A 17,944-nucleotide genomic window follows, 5' to 3' on the forward strand; every position below is an offset into this window, starting at 1 on the left:
GTACAGGAAAGTACTAGTTTTTATTCCTTCATAATCAAACTTCACAAACAGCTTGAACTTGTACAATACCTCAGAGAGTGAAAATTACAAAAAAAGTGCTGGTAACATTTACAAAAATCATCCTTACTTAGCAACAATCAGTTTATTCTTCCACACTTTTTTTAGTCTTTTGTATTAAGGCTTAATACTTCTTTATAAAGTATATGCAAGATAAGTCTTCACAGTTTTTCGAAAAAAGTCACAATATTATGTAACATAATGAAGCTTTTACGGCTATTTTCTTTATAATAACAAATACACATCACTGGTAAATATATGTGAAATACAGGGCTTATTGTAAAATGGCAAGTAATGATACTGTTTGCTGAGATAAATTGATTCCACACACTGTTATAGGAAAGTTTTTGACATACCGTTGCTTAAACCGATAAAAGGATGAAAAGAAAATGACAAGTATAACAACTCGAGAGATCGCCTCTAAACTTTGGCACATCCCTTAAAAAAAAATGTATAACTGTGAAAAATTAGGTTTAGATTCGAAATCATACATATGGAAGAATAGCTAAACTGGCATAAAGTGAAAACATGCTGTGTAGTAAGGTGCTAAAATCAGAGATATTACACTGCCAGCCTTTTTTTTTTTTCTGTTGTTGCTGTTTTTTCCCCCAATGGACTGACATGATTAAGGTGCAATTGTAAGACACAAAGCACATAAGTCTTTTCTGATGTCACTGAAAAAAGATTACTGAATATAATAAAACAACAACAAAAAAAAAAATCTTAATTTGACCAATAGTCTTGAGGCGACCTCCTATACTCATGCATTCCCATGGATTTTGAAAAAAATAAGAATATTTCTTGCTGAACTTCTGTAACTCTAACTGTGGCATGTGAAAGTAAAAGCTGTATTCGTGGTAAATGTTGTTAGATTTTTTTTTTCTTTTTCTTTTTTTTTTTTGTTGTTTAATTTCACTGCTGAAAGTGTGAAAAAAAAAAATAATAAAATAAACTGCTGTTTAAGGAGATGGACGTGAAAACTTAAACGTGAAACTAAGCCGAGATATATTCACAAGGATCCTCTAAGCTGCACTGGTTTTACAGGTCAACAGACGAGAGCTCTAGCCCTAGACTTTACCAATTTCACCCTCATGCATACTGTACGGTTAAAGTGACGCAACAAGCTCGCTTAAATAGTCTACATCACAAATAAAAAAAAAAAAAAAAAAGCAATTTGGTTTGTAGTGCAAACACAATTGGCTGGCTTCAGCTTTTCAATAATAAACAAACTCACCAAGGAGATTACAAGAAAGGCACATACTTATGCTTCCTCTAACACGCAAATTTAGACAAAACCGCAAACATCTTTCAACAACACCACGAAGCAGAGGAAAAAACAGGAAAGCCACTACATCCAGATAAATAAATAAAAAAAGAAAAAAGAGGCAAAGTTTTGCTGTGTGATTTTTTTTTTTTTCTTTTTCCGGAAATGTACATGTATTCGTCAACGAAACCATATCTGAAAAGTTGTGGCTGCTGTCAATGACCTCATTGAAAAAGGATGACGTTATGGTACGGTTTGGTAGACAAAGACTCTCTGGACGAGGAGCCAATAATGGTGTGTTTACAGAAGCACTTTTTGGGTTTTTAAGTATTTAATTAAAGCAATTTTTATTTTTTACATTTTTGTAAAAAATAGCAGTCAAAGTGACCAAATATGCAGAGAGCTCTGTGACCAGTGTTTTAAATGTGCACTACGGTGGGTATAGCTGGGTTTTATCTTTTGGCATTTTCTTTCTTTCTTTTTGTTTGTTTGTTTGTTTGTTTCTCTTCAAACATGTGGCAGGCTGTGTGATGCAGACAAATGACACTGACTCATGAATTATTTCTTTTCCTTTTGACATCCTGAATCCCGCTTCTTATGTGTAAGTGCTGCGTATTTTGTCCAAAATCGTTCGCAGGAGGAAACAACAGTTTTAATGCCACTTGATTCTGGACAATAATACTCAGGGGGTGGGGGTGGGGGGAGGGTAGGCAAGAAAACTAAAAAGAAAAAGAAAAAATTATGGGTGACAAAAGGCAAAATCTCTGCTACAAACAAGATGTGGATGTGCACTTCAAAGGGTGACACGTTCTGTACCTACAAATATAAAAAGAAAATGGTCAAATATCAGCATTCGCACCGTAGGGACAGTGACAACCGTACGGTTGCTATGGTTAAAAACGTGTGGAGTTCGTTATATTGCTTTTAGATAGAAGAAGACCAAAAATAATCAGTCTAGTGCAAATCTCTTTTCTGGTTTGAAAAGTGGTGTTTGGTCTGATGATTCACAATCTGCTTTACCGTAGAGGGAACCGGTCAGATGAATGCGAAAACTGCTTGGGTGCGAAGTGGCGTCCCTTTATATGTTTTTCTCTGAAAATCTAAAAGAGCACTCTTTTCTTTGTTTTTTGTTTTTTTTTTCTCAGAAAAAACAGAACAAAAACCGGTCACCAGTCTTTACCATGCAACAATTTGGAAATATTTCCTGTTTTTTTTTTTTTATATACCCATCAACTAACCAGCACTAACTCAACATCTTTTTATGATCCTGTTTTGTTTTTGTTTTTGTTTTTAAGGATCATGTCATTCGTGCTCCCACACACGAAGCTGGGAGGAAGAGCTTGGTCTGACGGCTCAAATCTACGCTCGCGGGTGTTATCTGTGCAGTTAAGTCTGTCAAATACATCTCTCAGCTTGGAAATGTTGGAAAATTCACTCCAGTCCAGTGTTTGACAAATCATATAAAAACGTCCTTGAACATACATTAAAAAAAAAAAAAAAAAAACTTTATCTCCTATTTCAACAGCAGTCAACACATTTCAAACAAGCTTGTTTCATAACATCAATAATAATATAATAATAATAATAAAATACAAACCAACTTGGAGCATAAATTATCAAAAAAAAAAAGAAAAGACAAAGTTAAAACACATTACTGCAGCATATATTTCAGGGTTGCTTAGTTTTCGATGTTAAACTACCTTTACTACAACAGCTCCACTTCTGCCAAGTTCAGAATTGTATCCGAGAAAGAATTTGTAGGGAAATAATGATATATCACGCAAAAAAAAAAAAAAAGGAGCCTAAACAAAATATACATATATTTCAATGCACATCTCATAGTTTAACTTAAGTGCATGTTTACAAAAGCATCTACATACATGATATGGCAGCAAAAAGCCTCATAAAAAAGTGAAAAGAAAATCAATTTAAGCTTTTTTTTTGTTATTTGGGAACATGAAATTTAGGGTTTATAAATGTTTGGGTTTTTTTGTCGTTGAAATCTTCGGCCCAGATGTACAACACGAAATGAAGTACAGTAATTGAATGTTCCTATTTTGAAACCACAGGATAAGGAAGCATACAGCAGACTTTTACAGTGATGAATTATTGTCTGTGGTCAAATACCGAAATTCCCCAAATGTTTTTACATTCATCTCACAGACGATGTGTGTTCTTTTTTTTTTTTTTATAAAAATTCGTTATAAAAAAATGGTATCTAATCACATATTTGGATTGCATTGTGATGGTTAAATCCATCGCTGAATTTGGTTTCAGTGTAGTTCTTTCTTTCTTTTTTTTGTTCACATATTGTCAGGTGATGATTTCTTTTTAACCTTGACTAAATTTGGGTTTTTTGAACTGCTCAGATTGAAAGATGTGAATGATTACTTCTTCTTTTTTTTTGGCTTAAATAAACAACCTACAAATATGTGCAAAATTAACATCTTGGTCCATCTCAAGTATAAATGGTTGAATCTATTCTAATCCACATTGTCAGATTAGTATTTTAGGGACAGCCTTATTAAAAGAAATCTTATTACAAAAGCACAGAAAACACATAAAAAAAAAAAACAATCGGACAAAGTAATCTAAAGTAATCCCATATGAAGGAGAAGAAAAGAAGTGTACAATAGTTTGCAAAATGTGTGCGGGCGTGTGGGTGTGTGTGTGTGTGTGTGTGAAGAAAACCAACAGTTATTGAAAATCACGTTTTGCCCGAGCAACGATGCAACATTTACAATCTGATACATGTTTCAACATGCCATAAGTTTACATCACAGCTACTGTGTCGGATTCATTTTTTATGTTTTGTTGCATTTCTCATTTAAAAAAAAAAAAAAACAAAACAGAAAAGGATAGTCTATTTTGGTCTACGATAGGCAATTAACATAATCCACAAAACTATAGACAACCAATCAAGTGACAAAGCGTACACGCAGTTTCACAAGCACCCTGCCAAGAGAAGAAAAACTATAAGAAAACATAAAAGAACTTAAGCAATCGAGCTTGATTGCAGGAACCCTACTCACATAAAAAAAAAGGAATTTCTTCAAAAACTGAAGTTATCCTAACCCTTCTTTGGTTTGTGAAAACAGAAAATTGTACAGTTTTTTTTTTTTAAGTATCTCCTAATATTTTGCAAATTACCACAAACTTTCAGAATCGTGCTAGAAATCTCTAATCCAAGCCTGGCGTATTGGCTGAGACAGCAGCAGCGTCAAAGATCTCGACTTCTCTATTTGTATTTTGGGTTGATTTTTTTTTTTTCTTTCTTTAAACTCGTGTGTCTGCACGATAAAAACGTGATCCACACATCCAAGAGAAACAGAGCAATAGAACAGTGCGTGCTGCCTATAAAACCAGTCCGCACAAGAATAAGCTGTGCTCAGAGCTTAAGAGGTTATGAGATCTTACGAAGAATTTGAATAACGGATCAGATGGTTTTTTTTTTGTTGTTTTCTTTTTAAAAGTAAGGGAAATGCAAATTTTACTCAAGCGTCATTTGAAACTATATTCTTGGGAGTATGGAACAGATTTGCCGTTAAAGAACTGATTTGATGTCAGGTGGTTTAAGAGTGGGAAACAAATGCCAGACTTGAAGTTGGAATGTGCTGGACTGAAGACAGGAATGTATGTTTTTAGTTACGCTGCTGCACACTTCAAAACTTAATTGTCTCATCCGGCTGAACTAAGTCATAAAAAGGCCACAGTGACTGAAAAGACAAAAAAAAAAAAAAAAGCCTTAAGAGTTGAGTCTTCAGAGGCTAAAACACAGCTGAGTCCCCAAATCACTGTGACAAAGAAAAGTTTTAAAAAAAAGAAGAGAAGAAAAAGAGTTTGTGCTCTGCTAAAGGAGAGGGGTGATCCACCGTGGTCATCGAAGGACGACGTCTGATGAAAACAGGGGTAGCCTAATAACTGCATGTTCATATAGTGAATAGAAAGTAGATTTTGTTATAGCTTAGTATCGCTGTCTTATACTTTATAATCTGCTGTTTCACTGTGTTTGTAAAGCTTAAAGTCAAAACAGAATCTGGATATCTGTAAAACCTGAACAGACACTGTTTCTGAGAAGTAACGGTTAGATAGATGACAGGGACTACCTATATAACATTGCCTATATGCTATGAAACTACGTGTGTTTCTTGTTAAATGGACAGTTCAGAGTGCTGGAGTGACGCTCTGGTAACAAACAGTTAATATCTAACCTGCAGTGACTCCGTTGGCGCCTTCATTTACAATAAATCCGGATTAGCTGGAGCTGGAAGCTGAATTTTATGGCAAGACCAAGAAGGGCCAAGACCAAAGGGAACTTTTATTATCTTAAAGCTCAAATATATCATAGAGTCATCATGTTTGCAGATTGGGAGGTTATTTTCAAAGAAACCAATGGTTATTTATAAGGGAGATGGGAGGAGGATGCAATGTTTCTTCCTTTGTAAAACATATACTGAGACAAAAAAAATCTAGTTCTCTGTAACTGCCTGACAAAAAAGTAAAGCATCCACTTATGCCCCCCAAAAATACAAAAAAATTAAAATTTACCTTAATAGCAAGTGGTTACTCAAAACAGATACATTTCATGTATCTCTGTTTACATAGGAAGACATTGTCAGGGCATCACCTCCAGTCCCCGATTCCTGTGTTATTAATGGTCTTATAAACCATTACGATGTTCTTAAAATTGGAGTTTTAAGGGAGTTAAAATATAATTTTATCCACTCTGACCAGCCGTTAGCTTTAACTTCAGGAAAAGCTAATCCGGATTTCTATTAAACAAAGACCTACAGGAGTAATCTCATGCAGGTGTGATATTGTGTTTAATTTGCAGCAGAAGTTCACTTCAAAAATTATGAACCGTGTCTTTAATCATAGCTGTTTTCTCCTATTTACTTCAAAAAGACGCATTGTGGAGGATTTAAAGATTTAAAATGGAAGCAATCACGAGCTTCTCGTTCAGTTCATACAAAGTTTTCATTTTAAATCTGTTTAATTCTTTTTTTTCTGTTCCCGTTTCTCACTTCTAATTTAAGAATAATGGTACAATTTAAAAGTGCACCCCTTCCGGAAATTGGCATGACAACCAAGTTGGAGAAGGTTGGAGAGAAAACTGGGTAATTAGTCCACAGGGGACAGAATAATAAGGCATCCCAAAACCTTTTCATCTTGCAGAAGCTCAGTTTTGTAACTTGATTTGTGTTTTATTTTTCTTTCAGTTTTGTTTTCATGTTGCTCATCGGAGCCAGTTAAGAGGCTGCTGTGCACGCAAAAATGTGTTTACCCAAAGCCAAAACCTTAAAATTCTCATCTCGTCTCCAAATTCTAAAATTGTGCCAATCAAGCATACAGTACAAATTATCTTTTTAAAATATATATAAATTATCTACAGTGCTCATTGCTAGGCCCTTATAACTCCCAGTTACACATAAACAAGGCTGCAAGTTACAATAAAACCTAAAGGATCCCTGTGAGGAACTTGGGCTTTGGTTTGCATGTGTAGGTGCCTTGTTATCAAAGCTCTGGACTTTGAAACCAACTAAAGGACTACAAGCAGCTTTCCAGCTCCAACAGATTGCAAACCATCACATTCATTAACAAGAAAGTACGAGTTTAAGCAGCGACTGCTGTGCTCGTAGGCGCTGTTATAATCTTGCAAAATGGCATTATTTACCAACAGGGAGATATGAAATATCCAGGGATTAAACCTGGATTTCATGTCGCCGTGACGGGCAGGTGTGTAAACGTTCCTCCGTCCAGCTCCCGTGTCTCCCCCTGCTGCTCACATAGCACCACTGCCCGGTCTCCCCACTCGTACAGTACATTCCAGTATATGGCTTGTTTGCAAATGGCAAATACTGTAAACTGAAGAAGAAGAAAAAGAAGAAGAAAAAAAAATTAAACAGCCTTCCGTTCAAAAGGGAGAAATAACTAAGCTGAGCTTTTGAGCTAAAATCAAACCCTACTACTATTTAATTAAATGAGCATGACTGCGTTTTAAATCTTCAAATCCTCCAGATGGTGTGAACATAACACACGAATGAAACAAAAACTCGCAGATGTAGCTTTTACTGTATATGAATAAAACATTTCAGGTATTTTTTTTTTTTAAAGGGTTCTCATTTGCTGCACTCACAAGCACTAGGTTTTCAGCTGTACTAGTATAAATAGTATATTCTTAATAGCGTATATACTGTATTTGTGCAACGCAGGAGAGAAAAACTATGAATATTCTGTATAGTTGCTGCATGTTCTGGTAGGCACTTGTTAGGCATACTCCCTATATTCCACAAAGTACAGTAATACTCTAGCTGCAGTTAGGATTTGTTTTTTTTTTTTATCAAACTATCTGAAAACGTATTCTCTTTCTGCATGGAGATGGATACTCAAAATATATATAGCATATTTGTAGCCATTTTACTCTTATATGCATTGGAAGGACAAAATGCAGTTTATTACTGTGTGAGTGGTGCGTCTTGTAGTCTACTTTGAATTGTGTGACTTGCCTGGATAAAAATAGAATCTGACTTTAAAACGTGTGAAGACAGACTGAGAGACGGACCCATGCTTTTCAGACTAAAATGACCCTGTTCTACGCTTGGAATGATCCATCTTTCACCTCAATGCGAAGCATACATGGATATATAAGTACACGGTAGGAAAAAAAAAAAGCAGACTACTCCTTTAATTCAGCCACGCAAAATGCTATGAACACCACCACAATGACCACCAGAGAAGCAGGAAGAGTTCTGAAATAATCGACTTCAACAGTGAAATTTTAAACTTACTGCAAGAAGGACAACAATGTACTGTAGACCCCGTGTCTCTACGCTAATATAAACAAAAACAAACAGGAATATATTTCAAACACAACACAAAAGGCTGCAGGCTCAAGGCTATCATCTATTTTTCAACATGTTTTTCTTTTTTTTCGTTCTGGAGAATATGCGAGCGTGTCGCGAACAGAAAGGTCTAGACCTACAACTATAAGAAGCACGATTGAGGAAACGAGGAATAACTTTCAGGATAATGTTGCAACAACTTTTAAAATGCCTTGCTAAGTATTTATTGCCCTTTACCCTGTATGGATTTTTACACATTAAACTGAAAAACCTTTATGGGTTTTTTTGTGGAATTTTATTTGATAGGCCAACACAAGGTAGTGTAGTATTGTGAAGCAGAAGAAAATAAATGTCACATGACCTTTTATTCATTACAGTGACGCCTTAAAAATCCAGCCAAATCCAGAGGCTTTGGACAATGAGAGTAAAAACATAATCTAAGCTTTAACCGAATTGTTTATATTAAAGCATATTTGTGTTTTGAACTGGACCAGTCAAAGTCATAACCTAAATTAAATTGAGAATCAGTGGATTGTCCACATGTAGCTGAACCAGGGAGAGTAATCCGATGAGTGCTTTCAGCTATTTTGCAACAAAGATTACACTAAATTTCATTCCCAGTTGTTCAACAAAACATCGACTTAATGGAGCCGGATGTACCTGCACACTAAGGACAGGCAATATGGACAGAAACTTTTTTGTAAAATGTGACAAAAATGACAATAAAAAGTATGTAAATATTGATTTTCAATTTTACCTCTATTTTTTGGCAATAGATTTTATGACCATTACTGTTTGCTACTTCCTAGAAAAACTGCTACAAATCTCTCTTAAGAATAAAACTTATCCATTATCAGACAACTTTCTTGCACTACGGCATTAATTAAGGCAGTTGTATCAATAATTACTTGTACTCATACTTCCAAATAAACAGATTTTTACTGATGCTCTCAAGGAACCAACGGTGATAAAAAGGTAACAAACTATTAAGTTTTTGGAGTTTGCAATTATTAGAGTTTTCCGTTATCAAGACAAAATGATGGTTAAAAAATGTCTCTAAAAATGGTTAAAGATGCAATAAATACCAACCCCTAACACACACACACAACACTCACAGATTTTTATTTATGAAAGAATTTGAAAACCATGTATAATTTATGTCTTCACTACCCAGTCACGCACTACCATCTGTTGGTCTATCCTAAAATCCCAGAAAATTTTGTTGCAGTTTGTGGTAGTAATGTGAGGAAATGAGAAAAGGTTTAAAGGGCACGACAACTTTCGCAAAGCACTAAAAGTTAACTCTTTTTGCAACCGAGAGAAGAATTAAGCACCACCACATTTAGCCGAAGTAATCTAAGGAATATATAACTATGGACAGTGAAGGACACGTGATGCTAATGCAACAAGGGGAAGGGGAAATGGGGCGTATGCTATAGCACATCATGACACACTGGAGCAAAAAGGTTCCTTCCTTTCCAAACCTAGTCTCCTATCAAACACCTTATGATACAAGAAATCAACCAGCAATGGGACAAGTTCTAGCCCTCACCCAGGTCACATGAAGATTGGCTACTTTTGTTATTCCAAAAACAAAATAAGAAAAGAATTAAATATAAGTGATCAAGAAAGAACTCATAGTGTAATTGTGAAACCAAACATTTCAAAAACCAACACCAAGCTACTACTATTTAGACCAATGATACCACAAGGCTGGTTGTACTCATCTAGCTACAGTCAATAGTGCATTTGATATAGGTGTTCACATAAAAACACGTACGTAAAAATTTAGGTGCCATGAAGGAATGTTAGATCACCGAAACACACCCACTACACCAAAACAGTTTGACTCTGTCTCTGCCTTTCTTCCTTTTCTTTTTTTTTTTCTTTTCGTTGGAAAAAGTGATGATGTTAGTTTGGCAGTGTTTGGAACTTGAACAGACGACGAACATCACGAGCTGCGTTGTGCCATACGAGTGGCGATACTGTTGGAAAGAGACCTCGGCAGTTGCTTACATATTTCTATTTAGTGCATTGTCTGTTAAGGCATGAGATTTAACCCTCCACGTGTTGTGTAGAGACAAATGTAGCACTAGCATGCAGCAATATTGCCAACTAGGCAACAACAGCTACGAATAGGAACCATACACTTCATAGGCTTTTTTTATGCACACCATAGAGACAGGCCCAATCAAATGTTCAATAACATGCTAATTTTACTGAGGACCAACCACACACTTCCAAAGATCTGTTCTCACACGTATTTTTTTCTTTCATCAAGCTAAAAGAAGCTGGAGCAGGATGCGCGCCAGCTGGCCTAAGCTAAGGAATTGTTATAGGTGCCTTATTAGCCCAAAAGGTTTGGAGAGCTGTTTTCTTATAGTACCTGCGCTGCATATTGCAAAGGAAGCCCTACAGTTGAGATATTCCACTTATCAACAATTTGATTAGGCTATTTACCGCACACAGACGCTCACTGACACACGAACACCGAAGTAAAGAGACACGACTGTGCACTAGTGACGGACTGATATCAAAGAAGCTGCACTCCATCACAACAGAAAGTTGTTGTTTTTTTTTTTTTCCAGGACACACACACACATGTCATTTACACACATACACACATATTATAAATCTATTATTAATAATATAATATTACTTCCGCCAACAGACTTGGACGAGAGGTTCTTTATTATTACTGTCGTTGTTTCACTGTTAATGATGTTTGGCTTGGATGTTCTCATAGGAAATTTCTGCACTGTTTCTAAAAAAAAGAAAAGAAAAAGAAATCAAATAAATTCTTATAGGGAACTGACATGATAGAATATTTCAAAGGTTTAAACATAGATGAGCACACACAATGGTTAAATAAAATAAATGCTTGCATTAACACGGCACGAGAATATACTGAAGGTAACAGCAAGCCATAACAAAAGCCGAGAATTGAAAAGTTTACTAAATGAACAAAAGTTGAAACACCGCTATTCATGTGAACTCTTAAAAAAAAAAAAGAAAAAAGAAAAAAAAATCTCTTTTCTAAAACTATATCTCTGTTAACAGTAGTGCACTTATTGGTTTAAGCAGTGCAACATATATGCAAGAAAATAATGCAGTCCACTTATCAAGATAAAAAAAAAAGATTTTTTTTTCTTTGAAATTGAATAAAAGAAAGTTCATTTAAGGAAAACGATTAAATATTAAGCACAGGCATTTTAAGAAAATGTGCAAAATAGCACTTTTTTTCTGAACTGACAGGAGGTCTTTTGAAGACTTCCCTGAATGCAGTTAGTTACTCGCTTTATCGTACAACCACCGAAAGTTTTTGCTCGCTTTTAAAGAAGCAAATCCTTCAGGTTGCAGTTGCAGGCAGTTGCACGTGTGCATGTGTTTGGGTGTGTTTGTGGGTGCGTGTGTGTGTGCGTGTATATATATAAACACATGTGTGTGTGAGAGACCTATTTTGGATATAAAATAAATGTAAAAGAATTTTAAAAATATCTGTAATAAACCTTAAGTAGCGCAATGCATGAATGAGACAACATGAACACACAAGCTTTCACATCTACTCTACACATGCTGTGTCTTGGTGTTTGAGAAAATTGGGAATGTATGTTGTTTTTCCACACAGTCCATCTGCAGCTTGTGGTATATCATGAAACAGCGTGCTATCGATTGATGGGAGCTACTTGTTTTGCTTTCACACTGTATTTCCTTTCAAAACGTTGCATGCCATTTGAGCCTTCGACGAGCGAGAGAAAGAGAAAAAGAGAGAGAGAGAGAAAGAGAGAGAGAGAGAATGCACGAAGAGTAATGCACTCAGCTCCCACCTGCTGAAATAGCTCCGCAATCGTAATGAACAGGTTACACAGGCGTTCTAGGTTCAGGGCGGCAATTATTTTGCTTTTTAGTCCGACTCTAAATTAATTTGCGCCATCTTTCACAACACCGATCCAATCAGCAACCGGCCGACCCCCTCCCCGCGAAACTGTAATTCAATTATGAGATTAAACCCAAACAGGCTACTCAATAACAACAATAGTTGAAGTGACAAATCCTTTTTTTTGTTTTCCTCTAAATCTATATCCCATAACAGTCGGGTGCAGGTTGAGGAGCAGCAATGATGAAGGAGAGAGTTTAGTCCCATATTCCAGCCTGCCTTAACTGTGAAAAAGGCTAAAAAACACACACACAACCATCAGCAGAAGACTCTTCCATTTTTTTGTATGTTTTGCAGTGGAAGAAATCTGAGTAGCCTTAACAGTCTTAGGATATTAAAAAGGCAGTGTATGCAAATGAGATAAACTCTAAACTCCAGGAAAATAAAAGGAAACATATTTTTGCTCAAATACTGTCTCATCAGCACACAAAAATTTAGTAAACGTTATCTTGACCGTCAAAATTCATGGACAATAATCATAAAACAGGTGAGAAATAATCACTTTCCCCATCGCTTTGGACGGGAGGTTACAATTAAGTAAAATAATTAAATTATTGGTACCTTGACAACAGCTGCATTATAATCCCTTAATAAAACAGGAATAAATAAAACCCAGTGTCAAATTAAGTACTCTCCTTTTTTTATTTGATATAAGAAGGCAATCTTGTGACTATCAGTATTTTTAGAGGGAATATGTAGCCCAACCCCAGGTTTTTTTTTTCTTCAGTTTTTGTCTTTTATTGTTATCGTTGTTTAAAATTATACCACAGTAAGCTTGGACATCTATGTTTCCAAACTGGTCAATATGGATTCACAACTGCCATGATTCATGTGTCATAGCAATACACATACACACACACACACATGCCCACGCCGACACGCACGCACTTGGACAAATAAAGAGACAGACTTATATGCAAAAATCACAAACATTCAAACATATTTGCTCATTTAAAGTCATTCAGACATATCTAGACTAAAGGTGTGTTTGTGTGTATGTGTTTCTTTCGTAGGCCTTTCGGTAGTGTTCAACACATAAATCAGTATTTTAGGAAAGCATACATTTAGAGGCCCGTAGTTTGGATCCATCCAGTAGATCAATATCAAACCACTGAGCCTTAAGGCCACCATCTTTTTTTCTTTTAGAATAACAGGAAAAAAAAAAAAGAAAACTTTTTTTGGGGAAACTTAATGTGCCAGTGTCTATACTCATTACTCTTCATACCTCAAAATAAGAAAAGGAAAATCTAGTGCCATTGTATTTGTCATTCTTTCAGAAATAAGTTTCTTTTTTTCTTTTTTTTTTTAATTTGTACTTATCCATCGGAGACATGCATTCGCATGTGGTCATTGAAGAGCTCCATTTGGTCGAACTTGGCAGGGCAGACGGAGCACACGTAGGTGGTCCCTTCTTGGCAGCTTGCTTCAGAAGCTACACCCACTCCCGTTCCAACCCCGGCCCCTACTCCGGCGCCGCCGCTCACTGGCATGGCGAGGGCCACAACTCCGGCTCCGGGCTCAGGAACGGCTATCGGCATCGGGATGGAGACCGGGCCCGGGGTGCCCACACTAACAGACAGCCCCGTGATGGCGCTGGCATTGCTGTGCAGGGCCATGTGGCGCTCCAGCAGGGTCTTGTGTGAGAACTTCTTCTTGCAGATGTAGCACTCATAGGACTTCTCTCCACGGTGCAGCCGCATGTGGACGTTCAGCGAGCTCTTCTGGGTGAAACGCTTGTTGCAGATGCTGCACTGGTAGGCGCGCACCCCTGTGTGTGTCACCATATGTTTAATTAAGTAATCCTTCAGGGAGAACGAGCGCCAGCAGATGCTGCACTGATGAGGCTTCTCACCTGGATGTGCACACAACACAAACGCATTAAGAGATTGAAAACCCCCACCTCCAGAAACAATAAGGTTTGCACATTAGAGAGGAGTACTCATTTGCAGTGTCTGAACAAGCACATCTGAACATGCTTTAGTGTTATTCTGTTGCCATGTGTCTAAATGTACTCCAAATTTAATGCTAAAATTATACTTTACTTTTAGAAGAAAAAAAAGTACTATTTGCATCACTCCTGGGAAAACCGTGCAAATCTTAACCTCCCCATTCTATTCCCATCTTCGTTTCTAAAGCTAATTTAGCTCCATCTGTTCATCGTGTAAACAGCCAACTTGATGAGGGCTTTGACTGAAATGTCAAAATCTGTGTGGTGCGGTCATTTTTAATGAAGGATTTCAGCATCCTCATAGTGTGGGGTGTATATCAAGCTTTCTAAAAGCATATAGCAAGCTATTGAAGACAAAAAATGAGCAAATAAGTGATTTGGAAGAGAGTCAAGTCAATTTTTTGACCCTTAATTGTCCTGAAATGCTGCCAGCAGTCTCTATACATGGAATATGTTGCAGGATTGTGTGCAGAACCACCTTAAGCTAGAAGTAAACCTGAGCTAGCTTTGTTTTAATTTTTTATTCCACTACGTGCTGCTTGCTGCAGAAAATGTGGGGAAAGCTTCAATTTAAAAACACACAGGGTTTTACCTCATAGAAAACTTCTTTTTCACAAAATTTGTAAACATAATTAATCCTTGGTTGCCATACATTATTCAGATTTAATCTTGTTGAGTGATCGATCCATGATTTATTATCTCTTCTGTATGCTGCTGTGTCAGTAGCCTCCAAAGCGAGTGCTTCTGGACAGGAAATGGATTGTAATGAATAATAATGGTTGTTTGAAAAGGCTTTTTTATGGGACCATCTAATTATATGATATTTGAATCTTTTCCTTTGTGATGATGGTTTCCCAAGTATCAAATTGATGACGTTGACGTTGATTAAATAAATAACTCTACTGACATTGTAAAGTCAAGCAGAAATGATAAAGACACTTTTCAGGTGTGACCATATAAGCATTATTTTATAAGGCAGTTAATCAGTCATTCAGTTTATGTGCTAAATACTTACAATTTTATTATTTAATCAAAGTAGTTTGACTGGTGCAGATGGTAAGATATTCATACAGTTTGTTTCTGAGTCTTCATATTTTGTTTTAAAAGGATAGTTTTGAATTTCTTGAAGTGGCTTTCTGTGGAAAGCTTATGAGGAGTCAATCTCTTACTTTCACTAAAGAACTCTCTAAGTCAACTATGATCAAAAATTGTTTAGATTTTTTTCTGCCACCTTTAAACAACACCAACATTTTATATAGGTTAAAGATAATGTTCTCTCTGTAAAATGAATAGATAAATCGTCTGGTGAATTGGCTGATTTTCAGTTTGACTTGTCTTAATCTTTAAAAACCTCAAACATTTAATCTTTCTGTCTGTAAAAAAAAATCATCCCGATAACAGATGACAACACTATATGTTTCGGTTGTTTTTCAGCTTCAATTCTCTGTCACTGCTCTGGCGTTGACGCTTGAGGGGCGGTTCTTAAGAATCAAATATCATTATAGAGACCTACACTACTGCAGTCTCAGCTACCGTCTTTCTTCACCTAAAAATATGTGATGGCTGTTACAAGTTCAAGCGGACCCTCTAAACTGAAGGTAAGTAACTTGGTTGTCTTTCCATTGAAAAAGCAGGGAAAGATAGTATCTATAATGTATATAATATGCATTATATACATGATGTATGCATTATTTATAATGTATGCAAATGGCTCTGATGGTTTAGATATTTTATTTTTTATGATAATATATAAAATAACAAGACATAAAGCATAATGACATAAAGAGATCATTTCTTCATGTTTTATCCTAATCGTGAGCTCTTTAAAACCGTTTTGAAATGAAAACACTGAAAATTTTTCAAATTACTACCTTCTTTAACCTGACCTTTGACCTAACTTAACCTTTTTACCATATCTGGTTTCATATCAAACCATGCCTTATTCTAACCCAGTCTACTGATCTCTATGAAGACTCGCTATAATCTGATACAACAGCTCACAAAAAACTAAATATGGCTCTATTCAACATATGATGAACCTTTTATATTCTGTTACTCTCTAAGTCTACAGTTACAATCTGAGTGAAATATTTATATGATTGAGCATTTAACATGTATATTTTAACATTTTGACTTACCAGTATGGACAAACATGTGTTTGACGTAATTCTGTTTGGCAGTAAAGGTCTTACTGCAGAGAGTGCATTCATAGGGCTTCTTTTCACCCGGACCGATCCCTCCTGCAGCCTGCTGCTGCTGAGATGGAGCCTGCTGTACCGACATGGGGTTCGGGAATGATGGCATTGCGGGCGGCGGCACTGCCACGAACTGGGGCTGCTGCTGGCCAGGAAGGTAAAGGAAAGGCTTGTGGTCTCTCGACGGCTGCGTGGGGAAGAGTGTGGGCAGGAAGGTGCTTCCGGCGGTGCCCATCACTTGGGAATTGCTGGGCACGGTGATCGGCATCCTCAGGTTGCTGGTGTGTGATTCTATCTGGCGCATGTACTGGGACATGGGACTGAGTTTGACTGAGTTTGGCAGGGGCTGCATCATGCTACTGTCACTAGTGCTGTGGGAAGTGTCCCCGTCCTCCGTCTTTTGCATCCGCTCTGGGGACGAGTCGCTGACCTCTATCTGCACTGGAACTCCTTCGATGCCTTGCTGCCCTTCCCCAACCGCGTCTCGACTGAAGCTTGTCAGGTACGGCTGCTGCTCCATGGTATCCGTCTCTGTGCTGATGGAGGAGCTGACCCCTGAGTCAAAGTTTTCAACCTTGGATTCGCCCTCCACACCTTCGTTGTGGTCAGTGTCATCTTGGCAGTCCCCCATGTCGTAGCAGGTGAACTCGTCTTCGGCCTCCTGCTTTATGTGCATCCCTCCTGTTTGGATGCGTACCGGACGTGGTTGCTTGCGGCAGTGAGTGGACTCTGCGTTGGACATGAAGCGTTCCACCTGCTGGGACCGTTCCTGGATGCGGTTTATCCAGGGCGGATCTTGAGATTGCTGGTCCTTCTGATTGCTTGGATCATAATTTGCTGACAGGGGGTTAACATAAAGTGACCGCTCTCGGGTGCCATTCTGCAGAGACAGGCCGGGGTAGGAGTACAGGGATGTGTATGTACGATCTACACTTTGCTGTGATGTTACTTGCATATAGCCTGACTCTGCATCACTGCTGGGTCCGGAGGTGCCAGACTCTGGTGTGCCACGGGGTGTCTCCTGGCCAGAATCTCCTGGTATCACAGGGAACCCCCCTGGACCAGCCAGGCCCACATTCTGGGACACGATGCGGGTGCACTCATCGATGACGGTCTTGATCTGCAGAATGCTGGCAGCGGTGAGGATCTGCAGCGCTTCTGACTGAGAAACCCGCAGAATTCCACTGTACATAAAGTCAATCAGCTTCTGGATGGATTGCACTGAGACCACAGAGGGAATCTCGATGTCGCTGTAGCCCAAGAGCAGCTTGTCCTGAAAGAACGGGCTTCCAGCGGCCAGCACGCACCGGTGAGCTCGCAGCATGCTTCCATGGATCCGAACGGTCACGTCACAGAAGTGCCCGCGGTTTCGCTGCTCATTGAGGGTCTCAAGTACAGAATTGCTGAAGTTGTGGAGATTGATGTTATGAATGCGCTCGGTCATCCCCTTGCAACTGATGTCACCTGGAAAGAAAGAGCAATAAAACTCCCTGAAAAACTAATACATACGTGAAACGTAGCTCGGACCTCACAATTAACTGGTCTAAAAATTTGAATATCTTCAAAAACTTTGTGTATTTCAGCAATTCAATTCAAAAAATTAAATATATTTTCTAAAAAATGAATTGGGAACCTACAGAATCATGGGTAAAGTGTCAATAACTGAAGATAAGCTGTTAAAGGTAAAGAAGCAGATTGTTC

The 17,944-nt window shown here is 37.7% G+C and overlaps 1 protein-coding gene across 1 annotated transcript in view; it reads right to left on the reverse strand.

Annotated features, from left to right (window-relative positions):
• Position 1: 1 nt before the first annotated feature.
• The window catches only part of zbtb20 (zinc finger and BTB domain containing 20), a 43,628-nt gene continuing 25,685 nt past the window's right edge, over positions 2-17,944 (reverse strand). The window contains exons 3-4 of the mRNA XM_032576922.1: positions 16,187-17,707; positions 2-13,952 (exon numbers count right to left, since the gene is read on the reverse strand). Of these exons, the coding sequence (XP_032432813.1) occupies positions 13,417-13,952; positions 16,187-17,687 (2,037 nt within the window). The 5' untranslated portion in view covers positions 17,688-17,707 and the 3' untranslated portion in view covers positions 2-13,416. The remainder of the gene's footprint in view (positions 13,953-16,186; positions 17,708-17,944) is intronic.

The sequence above is a fragment of the Xiphophorus hellerii genome, chromosome 11 (genome assembly GCF_003331165.1).
Source record: "Xiphophorus hellerii strain 12219 chromosome 11, Xiphophorus_hellerii-4.1, whole genome shotgun sequence".
In the NCBI taxonomy this organism is placed as follows: Eukaryota; Metazoa; Chordata; class Actinopteri; order Cyprinodontiformes; family Poeciliidae; genus Xiphophorus; species Xiphophorus hellerii.